The 14,299-nt window shown below is 31.5% G+C and overlaps 3 protein-coding genes across 3 annotated transcripts; 1 reads left to right on the top strand and 2 right to left on the bottom strand.

The window, feature by feature from the left end:
• Positions 1-899: 899 nt before the first annotated feature.
• Positions 900-5,787, bottom strand: LOC132922577 (uncharacterized). The gene is made up of 3 exons (XM_060986157.1): positions 5,628-5,787; positions 4,574-4,701; positions 900-1,872 (listed from the first exon to the last, which is right to left on the bottom strand). Exons 1-3 carry the CDS (start codon positions 5,646-5,648, stop codon positions 1,008-1,010), a joined length of 1,014 nt encoding a protein of 337 aa, XP_060842140.1. The 5' UTR covers positions 5,649-5,787; the 3' UTR covers positions 900-1,007.
• An 832-nt stretch (positions 5,788-6,619) lies between these two features.
• On the bottom strand, positions 6,620-9,413 carry LOC132922578 (basic-leucine zipper transcription factor A). The gene is made up of 2 exons (XM_060986158.1): positions 9,254-9,413; positions 6,620-7,459 (listed from the first exon to the last, which is right to left on the bottom strand). Exons 1-2 carry the CDS (start codon positions 9,323-9,325, stop codon positions 6,797-6,799), a joined length of 735 nt encoding a protein of 244 aa, XP_060842141.1. The 5' UTR covers positions 9,326-9,413; the 3' UTR covers positions 6,620-6,796.
• A 1,503-nt stretch (positions 9,414-10,916) lies between these two features.
• On the top strand, positions 10,917-13,900 carry LOC132922178 (uncharacterized). Its single transcript, XM_060985543.1, is given in 3 exon segments — positions 10,917-11,946; positions 13,166-13,302; positions 13,361-13,900. Coding segments are annotated over 3 exon segments (1,389 nt in total). The 5' UTR covers positions 10,917-11,080; the 3' UTR covers positions 13,747-13,900.
• Positions 13,901-14,299: the final 399 nt, after the last annotated feature.

The raw sequence follows: 14,299 nt of genomic DNA on the forward strand, positions 1-14,299 counted from the left end.
GATTCCAGAGATAATTTTTTAGTTGAGATCTCCAATGTTATGATTGTGTAATAATTTTAAAGATAATACTATCATTTCTTTAGATATCATTAGAGCACGGATGTTGTAGTACTAAAAAACTAGTAAATTGATTGCAGTATTATTACACTAAGAAACACCAACAATTGCACTAAACAATAACAGCGTTTTGTTAATGTTTTAAATGTACTGTTATAATCTAAAATTCTACTAAAAATATAAATATAAATAATTCAGTATTCTATTCGAAGTAGCTGAAGAACAAATTATAACAACATTACGCATAATTGTTAAATAGTCATATTTCACAAATTAATTGTGTGCTGTATTAAAAACCTATCAACTTGAAATTATGTTTATTTTATAAGATAACATAAATGTTACGACGGTTGAGTGTCGACTACATAACTAAAATAGTTGCATATAAATGAGTAAATTCAATAAAATTGCAATAAAAATCCAAAAATTGTAAAAATTGTAAAAAAATGCATTTGAAACTTTTAGATTTTAGTTCGTACATACATGACACGCATTTAAAACGTAGGTACTTATCAATATATTGAAAAAGTAGAAAAAAAGTTGCAAATGCAACAACATCCGTGCCCTATAGTTATCAGTAAATAATTTTTAACACAATTATAATATACTATAATATATGCCAATATTTATATAATATATATTTAATATACTCGTAGTAATATACAACCGTAGTATATTATTACTGCTTGACAAACTTATCAATTCTGCAACGGTTGTATTTAATTTAGTTTAAATGCAATAATATGATAGTATTTCTTTGGACGGAAGGACATAAAAACGATTTAAAAATGTAATAAGGACTTGGAAACGTTTTCCCAAATCAGAAATCCATACATCAACCATTAATTTTATACATAAAATCGTCGTTTATTTTCAATTAAAAAAAAATGTCATATTAAATATACACGAATATTTACACAAGCGCCTAACGAAACGGACGTCCGTTGCACTCACGAGTCCGATCCGAACGAAAAGTCATGAGACACGGGCGACTGGGACTCGGGCAGCGCGTACTGTTCGGCCAGTTGGTCGAGAACGCCGCCGGTGCGCATCTGCCTGGGCGCCGTGCGGTAGTTGCCGGACAGCTTCGGCGCCGCGGTTCCGGTGCGCCTGGCCGCGGGTTTGGCGACCGGCTGGTACAGCGTCGGCGGTTCCGTCAGCGGTTCTTGGTGTTCCTCGAACGTTTGGTACGAATGGTCGACGGGTGCCGAGGTTTGCGGGGGCAGACGTTCGTTTCGTGCGGCCAGCCGCCTGTCGCCAAAGTCTTGGACCGACTGGAACGACGCGGACGGACCCGAGTCCGACGACTGCTCGTCCACGGGAACGGCCCTGAACGAACCGGACACCGGAGGCATTGACTTGTTCGGACGCGATGCCGCGGCCGACGGACGGTGATGAGACGGTGCCGGCTGTTGTGGTCGGGTGGCCGCGGGCTGTGCCGTCCATTCGCCGTCATCAAAATCGGAGGCCACTGATATCGGCTGAGGCTGTTGTGGTTGTGGTTTCTGCTGTGGTCGGTACAGCGGTTTCGAAGGTTTGGCGGGCGACGGTCTCTTGGCCGGCACCTGTGGTTCCTCGTCCCGTTCGTCCTCGTCCGGTCGCAACTCCACCAGTGTGGGTGACGGCACGGTTATGCCCTCACCCGACGGCTGGAAACCGTACCTGTTGGCTCCGTACTCGACGACGCGCAACTTGCCCGAGTCGTCCACGTAACCGTATTTACCCGTCACTTCACCAGTCACCGTCTTGGTTTCGATCTTGAACGATCCGTCCGATCCCTCGTACCCGTAAGTGTATGATCCGTCTTCGTTGTGTCTGCCGAGTTTATAAAAACAAAAAAAAAAAAAACAAAATTATTGAAGTTATTGATCCCAATGAATGAATTACGCGTCAAATAAGTATTTTTAGCTATTTCGTTTTGGCCCTTTTGCGTTTTGTTCACCGCGCTATAGTACGAGTAGGACTTAATACGCAGCTCCTCCTGACATAAGTAATATCGTGATGCAGGGTTGAAATAGGAATTTGGATACACATGTTTACAGTCTCCCGTCTACTAAATTTTTCATTTTGCGCTTTAACTAAAAGTATGCATAATATAACCTCATGCTAAAATATTTCCGGTGTGCGTCTATATAACACTCGTATATGTACTATAAAACATAATAATTTACTCTCGAGAGTAAATCTTACGGTAGTTATACAATTAGATGAAAAACCACACGAAATATAATTATTATTAATTGTTATATATATATCGTCATATTATTATTGTTATTGCGTGTTTTCAGATGTTCGTGCATAGTTTGTACGCGGTGAAACTTTGTATACGACCACTGCCGCTCGTTCCATAACTTTTACATAAAAAAACGCATTGTTTTGGAGTTCCCAGGTTATAATTTCCGTACAGGAAAGAGGAAACATATTAGATCGTTTCGTGTACGTACGTGTGGGATTCGTAAACGTTGCGTCATTTCGCGAGTATCAAGTGTTATTTTTTGAACGGCAATAGGTCTTTAGATCGCATTGACGGTAAGTTGCAAATTACAAATCGGACCTCAGCGATTTCCGATAAATATATTTTTTAATATTAACAAACTAATAAAATACAATTATAAATATTATTATTATTATGTCGTAAAAATATAATCGTATAATGTTATCGTGTAAGCAGGACGTTGTACTTTATGATATTATTATCGTAAATCTCAAGAAGAAGAATATATTTATGTAGTAATAATGTAAAATTATCTTAACGATACAAAAAGCACGGCGAGTAAACAGATTACTATCATGATGACGCATTTAACCGAAGTTATAAACATCGAAGAATGATGACGACAGTGATTATGATGATAGCGAGCAAAAATATTTGGTTTACGGTGATTTGCTTTATTTATTCTTATTCTTGTACAGTCTAAATTTGTCTTTTCCAAACCGTCTAGACTTTGAATCTTAATGAACTATTCCACGAACTCATATGAATTGCTTGTAATACTTACTGTATCAGTCGATTAAACACGATAATATGGATATTCATAATATCGTATAATATCGAAATATAATTAAATTTTAAAATACAAAGCATCATCATAACAAACAGACAATCTAAACTTAATTATATTACTCTTACAGTCTTACACAATATTTCAGTGTATCTACTAATATTATATTATATTTTTTGTCACATATCCGTTGTAATTATTAGCATTCTATTTGAAAAATAATATTTTAAACTAAAATGATATATTAAATATAAATCTTCAAAATATAGATAATGATGAATAATATATTTAGTAATTTAGATTTCAATAAGAATATATAATTGACTATACTGTTTGAAGCTGTGATAATTTTATGAGAGTGAATTCGTCCATAATTTATTTGTATAAACCCAACCTCTATGATCAAAAATAAGTAGAGATCTGAATATTATTCTGTTTTTTAGTATTACTGGTGTTATTTTTAAAATAAAACCACCTATTTCTTGATAAGAGTGTACTTTAATTAGTGACGATGTTGTCATCTCGGCTATTTATCTAAGACTAAACTAGTCATGAATTATTACGTAAACGAAAACTCACGATTTCCGCTCCGTTTAGAAAACTTTAAATTAAACTAATAATTATGTAATAAATAAGACTTATTTAGTAAGTCAATTACTATGTATAATGGACGTTCCATATATTTTAAATAGTGATTAGTCGGTGAAATAAATAATAGATATGCAAGTAGTAGGTAGAAATAAGTTATCACCTTGTAGAATTAAAAAAGTTGTAATACATCATTAAATTAAATACAAGGTTAAAAATCATATTAATTTATGTAATCCATAAATAGTATTAAAGATTTTTAAACCTTTTACTTTATAAATAATAAAGTATTTATTATTCTTGTTGAATTTATTATGAAAAACGACAAAAATGTATACTGCTTTCCTAATATCACCTAGTTCACCCAGCATCATAATAGAAACCAAGCATTGCTTTTTAATATTTTTTATAAAAGTAGAAAATTATTTAATAATAGTAAAAATGAAAAAATTGCAATCTATTCGATGTCACGTTCGTATTTTCTAAAAATACACAGTTTGTATGAATTATAACGCAACTTTGCTCATTTAAACCGTATAAAAACTATATTAGCATAATGTAATTTTTTTTCGTTGTACTGAATGAGTAAAATATATATTATAAAAAAATACGATTGTTGAAAGGGAAGAAACCGTTAAAAAAAGTTTAGTTATAATTTGTCATTTTTTATACATAACAAAATACGTGAGCTACTCGGGAAACGATCTTTTGTACGTAGATACATATATATATTATATACCTATACTGTGTGTTAATTTAAAATATTATTATTTTCAGTGACATACTACATAACGTAAACAAACAAATTATGCATCACCCCCCGTCTATAGATACTTTTGATTTAATTTTTTAGAACAATGTTCATAAACGTTAATTTAAATTTATAAATAAATAATAATAATAATATGTCAAGCACACACGATTACCTGTGAATCTGTTTAAGTATTGATACATCTTGATTTTTCCGAGCCGATACTACTGATTGGTCGTTACCCTCATTGTAGTCTTCGGCATTTTGACCGTAACACGTACATAAGCCCAACAGCACAATTATCTGCAAATTGAAAAAAAAAATGTTAAAAAAAAACTATAGCCAGTGCGTTCATTATTTTCGACACAAAAGGATGGTTCATCTATATATTATTATAATACGCGGCTGCAGTCGATACGTGCTGCCGATGATGGTGCACAGGCGCCAGGTCAGACCTCCCGTGCGCGTGCACACCTGTTGATTAATTTCACAATTGTCTGATCGTGAGAATCGGATGATGGCGAGGTCATACACCGCTGGGATTTTCAAAACAATGACGATCGAGGTGGATAACCCACAACGAGCCTAAGGACGCTTTTTGTCAAATGCGAGCACGAGACGCGTGTCGGAAAAATAATGTAATATAAAAATCGTTAAATATAGTACAGCGAATGACTCTTCCGTTCTTTCAGTAAAACTTTCGATATAATATTATATTTATCTGGCGATTTCGTTTTTAATCACGTCCCGCAAGGTGGTGGTTTGTCCCCAGACTTTAATTGATGTGCAAGATTAAAGGTTTATTTTATTTTAAGCGTAAACAAGAATATTAGTATAACCGTTTCGTAAACTAACACGCCAGAGTGTACGAATAAAAAACTTCGTGCCTACCTATACAATAAATTATATTTCAAATTATTATTATCAAAACTTTAAACAAAAATAGACGTAACCATGCATTAATATTAATTGTTTATTCTTTACGATCGGTCATGAACTGTCAAAAATAATAAACGAAATGAGCCGCTGCAAACATAATAATGATGAATATACGATTTGCACTATTTGCAGATACCTATTTAACATATTTAATATTAGGTATCTATACTTAGATAACCAGGTAGTTTAATATAGTCAAAAATAAAATCAATACCCTGAGCAGCTATATAATATAAATGCGTTACGCGGTTACTGTACAAAATGAAATAATATTGGCATATCGTACTTACCACTGATTTGACTAGCATCATGGTTCTGGTTGTTCTCTTGCAGTAAACTGACGAATAAATATAATACCTACACTTAAAAGGTCTAAACTAAGTAGCCCCTCCAACGGGCACGTAAGGGTGACGCCAAGGCCGTCGGAAGTCGTCGTATGTGGTGATTTTTTGTTCTTCGCCTTTCACCACAAACCCTCTGCACTCAAACGAGTTGTTTTCGTTTCCTCGAGGAACGAGTCTACATTTAATGCAAAAAAAAAAAAATAATAATAAATAAATAACAACACTATAATGAACGCCGCTTAAAATCCATTTATATAAAGATTTACGTCTCCTATTTTATAATGCGATGATGATTATAATAATCATAATAATATATTATATATTACATATTATGTACTAACGTACTATGGAGTTTTGATACGTTCGAGGTGAATGTCAAGGATGGGTGTTGTCCGCGCTTTCGTTTCAATGCCGAAACGCCCTGGGGAAAATTGCATTCAGTCGTATGGTTAAAGATAATTTTTTTTGCATATTTTATTATTTTCGATTCGTCGAACAAGGCTTACCAAGGCAAACGACAAAATGGTTCAAAAACCGACTACGCCTTTAACGCGCGCGTCAGTTCCTGGTCTACGAGCGAGCACATTATTGTCGTTTGAGGATTGCGCGCGCGCAAGTGTATCAAGTCCACACAGTTGTGTCGTTTAGAGTTGAATTATACAATGTAACTAACTTGTTGGTAATGCGTTTTACCGACATTTTTTTTGTACCTATGCGTTAAATATACCAGATTCGACACGGCGTGGTATAATAGTAGTATATACCCGGCTTTGTAATAATTCATGATTAATATATTCTGCACGGGCCGACGTCCGTCGACGTCGAATAATAGTACGCGGTATAGTTGAGTATACCGTAGGTCGGGTGATCGGGTTACCATAATAATATTGTATGCGAACGATAAGACGAGCGCTACAGAAAATATGACAACGTGCAAATAAGACAACAGAGATTTTTTTATTGATTTTTATGTATAAAAAAATCTTATAAACTACTTATAAAATATAATATAATAATAGTGAAAAAAAATCGTACAAAAAAGTAATAATAATAAGTACAATATTAAACTCTATTCGATGTCATCGCGACGATGGCTTGTGACCACTCGACCGCAGTCATTTTCCCGTGTACGAGATGGAGAACGATCCGGACGCGGGATCGAAGTTGTGCACGGACGGATGGGCCTGGAACTGATTGAAGTCGGGCCTGGCCTTCTGCTGCGGACTGCCGGAGAACCATTGCTGTTGTCTCGGTGCTACGGGTGCGGCCTGTTGCAGGGATCGCAGTTGCTGTTGCTGTTGCTGCTGGTGGTGTTGCAGTTGCTGCTGGTGGTGCTGTTGCTGTTGCTGGTGGTGGCTGAGCTGCACGTCCGACGACGACGACGACGACGTCTTGTAGTACACGCTCGGGTCTTCGCGGTATTGCCCGTCGTCGTAATCGTCCTGCGACGAGGACGGGTCCTTGTGCAGGTCGTTGGAGTCGACGCCTAGAACAGGCGGCGGCACGGTGATGTCGGTGCCGACCGGCTCGAAACCGCGGGCGGACGCTCCGTACTCGACAGTGCGCAGTTTGCCCGTCTCGTCCACGTAACCGTATTTGCCGTACACTTCTCCCGTCGGATATTTGGTCTCGATCTTGTACGTGCCGTCCGCGTTCTCGTAACCGTAGCTGTACGAACCATCCTCGTTCTGTCGGTTCACCTGTTTCAGGATCGGTATGACCGTGTGTTGACCGGCTGGCGCGGCCAGTGCGCCGCACGCGCAGAAAGCCGCTAACGCCTGCGATTTGAAACACAACAAAAACAACACGTGAGACGGGTGTTCGTGGAATGTACAGATGTTGGTGACGCGTAGGGTGATTGCTTACGTCATTCGGTTAGGTTGGGTGGGTAAAAAAAATATAATATATAATAAAATTATAATAATAATAGTATTAATAATAACATTGGTAAAAATATACACCGTGTATTAGACATCAACAATTAATATTTTTAGTGTGGGGCACATTAGAAATTTAAGAAGTCTACTTGGCGGGTGAGGAGTACATTACAATTTAATATTTTAAGTTTATTAATATAAATTAAACGCAAAATTAAAACTTTAATGAAACCTCGACATAAAAAAAAAAAATGATATAATCTAAACAATTAATTTCTTGTCTGTGGGGCCAGATAAATATCGTCCAATGTCCACCATTTGCTCACCCATACCGTATATTTTCGGGGTGTATAATGATGATATTAAAAAAAAAAAAAAAATGTTCCATATTCGCGATAATGCAGTAACCATGGCTATGTGTTTGCTCTATTTTTGTGTGTGTGTGTGTGTAATACGTAATTTGTTATACGGGTAGTGAGTATGAAAATCGCAATCATAATCAGGACTGTCTTTAAATGGGAACATTCCCGCTTCTCTTTTCACCGCGAACTTTATACTATTATCATTATCTTAGGCATACATTTCTTAACCGTATTAAATATCTAAGGTGATTTAATCTACATCAGAAGTTATAATTTTATAATTAAAGCATTATCTGAGCAACAAAACAAATAAACAATTTTTTTTTACCATTTAATGCCTAGATCGGAATAGTGTGCGTAGACTTTTTTTTATTCACAAGATTATTTTGGTTGATAATAATTCATACCATAATTTGCGAAATTTAAATTTTTAATTTAATAGTAAATGTTTTGATAATTTGAGATAGCTTAGACATTTTTTCGATAATTATGACAATAATTTATCTGTAGTTGTAGACTTAAATTGTTAAGATCACGGTATCCGATAGACATATAAATTATACGGTCATTTTTGTTAAAAAATTGAATGCTGAACTAAAATGTGTGTTTAATACGAAAGATGGCATACAAATATGCCCCGTAAAGTGGTTAGATAAAGATAATATTATATCAAAATAGGCGTATAGAGAACGCAATATTGTTTGTGTTAAGATAATTCTATCACAACGGCTGTGTATTCAAGACACGATCAATTAATGTAATAACTGAAAACAAAATAATAAATCGATAGTAGACATCGAAATCATAATATCATTCATATTATTTTTATACTATTCGTATTACACTGTATATTTATATGTAGTTCATAAGTATACTCGTAGTTACATAAATATTATAGGTATTTAAATTTTGTGCTGAGATATTTAAAATCCATAGCAATTGAATACAAATATGCACCTACCTACGTAAAATATAAACGTTGAATATTATAATATTGAAAGGTATAATAACAAATATAACGATTATTTGTTCATTTATTGTTTTATTCATAACAAAATATATTTCTATATTAAAAACGCCTGAGAACAATAAATACTTTGGAGATTTAGTATGAATAATACATAATATTATAAACCACTAAAAAATCGTGTAATATAAGTAACCTTCAAAACGGGGAAAGTTCAAAAGCCTTGACACAAGGTGTATACTGTATAATATAAAAAAAATGTTCGTTCGATAAATTAAAATGATTTTTTGTATTAAATCAATAAATTTGTTTTATTAATTGGCGAGTGAGATAAATTGGTATGATCTTAAATATTAATATACTCACGGTGAATACTTTGAAGTGGTTCATTATGGTGTCTCTATTTGATGTGCGTACGACCAAGTTGAACGTCTTCATCGGCAATGGAACGGAATTGATTCGTGGTTAAATAGCCACCGTACGTTTTCTCCACCCATTGTCCATCGCAAAAAATATGATACGACCTCTACCGATCGAACACCAACTCGTTTTTTTTTTGTTCATGATGTAGCATAGGCACACACGAGGGAGGTATTTCATTAATCTACTCGAGTTTACGTTAGCCTTGAGCGAATTAAAAACAAATGTATACCGAGGAATGTGCGTGTTATATAATTATTAATTTAATATTTGTATCACTACGTTACTTGCACTATTTATAATAGGTATTATAAGAGCACAAAGATTCTGTTTAAAATAATATTATACAAAACGAATAAAATAAATAATGACTAATAATCGAAATACCTAATGGATAGTTGGGCGCACACCGTTTCGAACGCTTCCTCGATATATTTAATACAATAAAAATTATACTATCAAACATATATTTAATTAAATATTATGTTATAATTTGAACTGTATCTTCGAAATAAATAAATATTAAAAACGATTTCTTTGTCAGAAATCTTTGGAACTGAACATTCATTTGAAATACATTCTGGAATAAAAATATTTATTCAACTTATATAAATAAATTTGAATATGATTACTTAAATTTGGTATTTGTAGATTTAAAACTTAATTATCTAAAAAAAAAATTAAATCAAATTAATTTGCTTGAACTAATTTGCACGAATAAAAGTTGTATTTCAATTTAACCAAAAATACGATAACCACATTAAATAATAATTTTCCTATTATACTTATGTTCAAAAAATAAATTCGATTAAACCATTTAAATAATATATTTTATTACAAAAAGAATAATTTATTTGAGTTTTATAGCACCTAAATATATACACTTTTTTAAGTAGATCAATGATTAATTAAACAATATTTTTATACTTGTATTATATATAAAATATTATATCCAATTGTTTTTATGTAATAAATACATTTAAAATACATATTCTTCACTCTGGTATGTAATATGACAATAATTAATAATTATTTTTTTTTTACCTACCCATATTAATTCCTGTTAAAATGTAATGCAAATTTTAATAAAAATTATGTATCTATTCTAAAAATGATTGGTTTAAAAATCTGATTAACGCGTACAGGAAGCGTCTAGTTTTTAGTTTATCATATTTAGATCATTAATTATACAGTATAAAATAGTTGTTTTGAAATATTAATAAACATATATATTTCGTTATTACTAGCTACTGTATATGTATCGGTATCATTTTTTTTTTTTATGTAAAATCGAAACGATATTGAATTTTAGTTACTTATATAATATATTATTATTTTATGCTTTATTCATCTCCGAATGGCGTAATATGTCTCAAGCTTAAGGTACAATTATACATACGTCATAATATGTGAATTTATTGTAGGATTTACACAGCCATAATACATTTATATATAAAATGTGTATATGCTTATATAACTTTCACTTTTTGATGAAAGAAATGCATTAAAATAATATCGAATGCAAACCTCATATTATGCTGGTTTTACAAACGTCCAATGAATGATAATCAGTCTGAAAGTATTTGTTCACGTTAGAGCAGAAGCATGACAGTATATTATGTATAGTTTTATGTTGATTATAACTATACGTAATACAAAAACTAATAAGCAAAATAAGTCATATATTGCTAGGGAACTATTTATATTGAATACTACATTTTGAGTTTTGTTTTCTGTATGTTTTGTTGATAAAATTTGTGATTTAAATGAACCATGATTCAAAAAACAATTCGAAAACAGCTATTATATAAATCTTCATCACCAAATCCAGATAAAAATGTCAAACAGAACCGACTGGAGAGTCACAAAAGCGTATACGATTCGACATTGGGTTTAAAGAGAGAACGTTTAGGTCACAAAGAATTAAGTAATAAAGAGCACAAAAAGATAATATCTGCTGAAATATTACCACAATATTCAAAACAAATAACAAATAAAAAAAGATTTGGGAATAATAAAAACAATAAAAATCTTACACCGCAGGATTTAGAAATAATAAAAATATTTACATCACCAGAATGGTCGAAAAAAACATTTTATACATCGAATAATTCTATAGTAAATGCAATGGTTAACGATGATAATATTCCGATAAATACGGAATCAGAAAATATATTAGGTAGAAATGATAATGAAGCAGAATCAGTAGAATATCTAGATACTATACAAGAAATTGTCGACCAAGAAACTGAAGAAACTGATTACGTCGAAGAAAAACGAAACGTATACCTTCCTAATGAATCGTTTAATAGTGACCAGGTATTCGAAACAGAAGAGAAAGAATTGGAAAACAATCAAGAAAGCATAACTGAAAGTATGGTAGAGAATCAAAATGATAGGGAACTGTTCGAGGTATCCAGTTTTAATAGTAAAACGCAGCACGAATTTAATATGTCTTTTGAAACAAATAACGATATAGCTAACGACTTTGGATCACACCACCTATCGCGTACAGTCTCTAATGTCGATGAGTCGGACAAATCATTAAAAGTTGATAAGAGCAACTGTATTTATAATGAAGAAGATGTGTATGAACAACAAATTTGCATTGAGCATGAATACGAGTGCTATTTTCATAAGTATATAATATGCTATAATATTATGTTATATAATATTAAATACTATATTATTTTAGATTCTTAGTGATTTTCAAAAATATGGGTAGTTTTTAGTTGAAAATTTGGTTTAGTTAATACATAAGAGGGTTCAAAGTGAAAAAATATTAAAAATAAATTGTATAAACGGAATAAACAAAAAACAAAAAATAAAAAATAAGGAAAACTGGGATTTTTACGCAAATCCGATTTTTGACAACATCGATTTTTATTTATATAATTCGAAAACAAATAATCTTAAATAATATAAACTTTTACAAAATGTATATATTATTGTTTTTTTATCCACGATAACATTTTAAAAATATTTCAACTATTTTTGAGCTATTTATAGATTTTTAAATATAATACAACATTCTTCATAAGTATTTTATACTATAACCATAAAGATAATAATATATACTCAATTATTTTTTAGCGGCATTTTAAGTTAAAATTTGGGGGTAATTACTGATTTAAACGATAAAATAAATAACAATGTTAATGATTTTGTTATATTTAAAAACCATTATTCGCGGCAACTTAAAATGTTTACGTTTATTATATATTGTTATAAATTTTACTATACGCAATGAAGTTTTTACGTACCTTTATAGAAATATGTTTATGTTATTACATTATGAGTTATAATATAATGTTATAATATGGTATAAATACATATTATTATAATAATTAAAAAATAATAATATGTATAATAAACGTAATATTTTCGGAAAAAATTATATCAACCCACCGTAATACTAAAAGTAAAATTAATTACTTTAATAGTTACATCAAAAAAATAAAAAACACGAAATATACTTAGTAGTGTAATAAGTGGGTATCGGTGGGGCGGTGGACTTCCGCTCTGAATCGTTTTTTCGTATACAATGATATATTATTGAATTTAAATTTAATACACCCTATAAAAGTGTTTTAATAAAAATCTTAATGTACAGTAAACTTGTCTACTTGCCTACCTTTTTTTTTTAATAATTTATTCATTTTTTAGATTTTTCTATTTTTATTAGACTAAAATTAACTCAATGGTACGGATATTTTTTAAGATTATACTATTTAATTTAATTATATTATAATAATATTTATAAGGAATTAAAATTATATTGCTAATGAAATGCCAGTCTTGTACATAATACTTCTTGTTAACATAATAATTTTATTTGATATGGCTATATGGGTACAGCGAACATTGTGAAGAACAAGAAGCTTCACTGAATCTCAAATCCGTGGTGTCCACGTCAAACTTGTCATCCAAACAAATATGGAACGACTTGGCTTTTATGCAGCATTTTAATTTCAACGACTACAGTAGTGACAGCTGTAATAGTTACAACATTTCAATATTTGCACAATTCATGAATTTAGTATTGTGTTTTAGATGGTTCTAAAATAGTTGATTCGACGCCCACGGAGTCATTAAACACCGATGTCATGACTCGAATAATTCGTCAAAACAAATCACGTACATTTACACTCTCATATTAGTAGTATTAACAAATGTTTATTGCAGTTGTGAATTATCTAGGTAGCTACATGACTGAAAAGCAAATGAGTAATGAGTCAGCATACAAAGAAGCCATGGAACTGATATTCGAAGAAACCAAAGTATCACTGGGACAACTTTTAATTGAGGGTTTGTTACTTGTGTCAAAGAGACATCGTCAAGACGCATTTAAATACTTAGGTAAATGGTTGTTGATTCAAGCTGATATCAAGGATGAAAATAAAACTGAAGAAGAGTCTATGTTGAGTTTCGGAAAATGAAACAATTAACATAAAACTTTTAAGATTGTGAACAAAGTTCTATAATAATTACACTCATCTAACGGCAGACTGTCATAATCTTTTAATTAAATGAATAAATATGATATGTATACTATGATATTATACTTAAGCAATTTAAACTTTTTGAAAAATGACTTACATTATGATTTAAAAGCACAAACCGAATATGAACCATAATATTTTAAAATATGTATGAATTAAGAACATTATGTCTTAACAAGTAATTTGAATACGAATAAAAGTTCAAGTGTACAAAATAAAGTTGTTTATTTAAACTTTAAATGTTTCGTCATCGGATGTCATGAAATTAAAAAACATTTTAATTTATCAAAAAGTCTTAAAATTTCGTCTTTGTTTTCAGTACTCATAATTAAACTTTTATACAATATAAATATTTTTTTGTAAAATTGATTATAATAAAAAGTTAGATTGAATATGACTCGGTTCAATATCAATTATTTGTTGCGATATTGTATTTTATGATATGCAAAATTAATTATAATATCAATGTATTACAATAAAATTAAAATAA

Source organism: Rhopalosiphum padi, chromosome 2 (assembly GCF_020882245.1).
Source record: "Rhopalosiphum padi isolate XX-2018 chromosome 2, ASM2088224v1, whole genome shotgun sequence".
In the NCBI taxonomy this organism is placed as follows: Eukaryota; Metazoa; Arthropoda; class Insecta; order Hemiptera; family Aphididae; genus Rhopalosiphum; species Rhopalosiphum padi.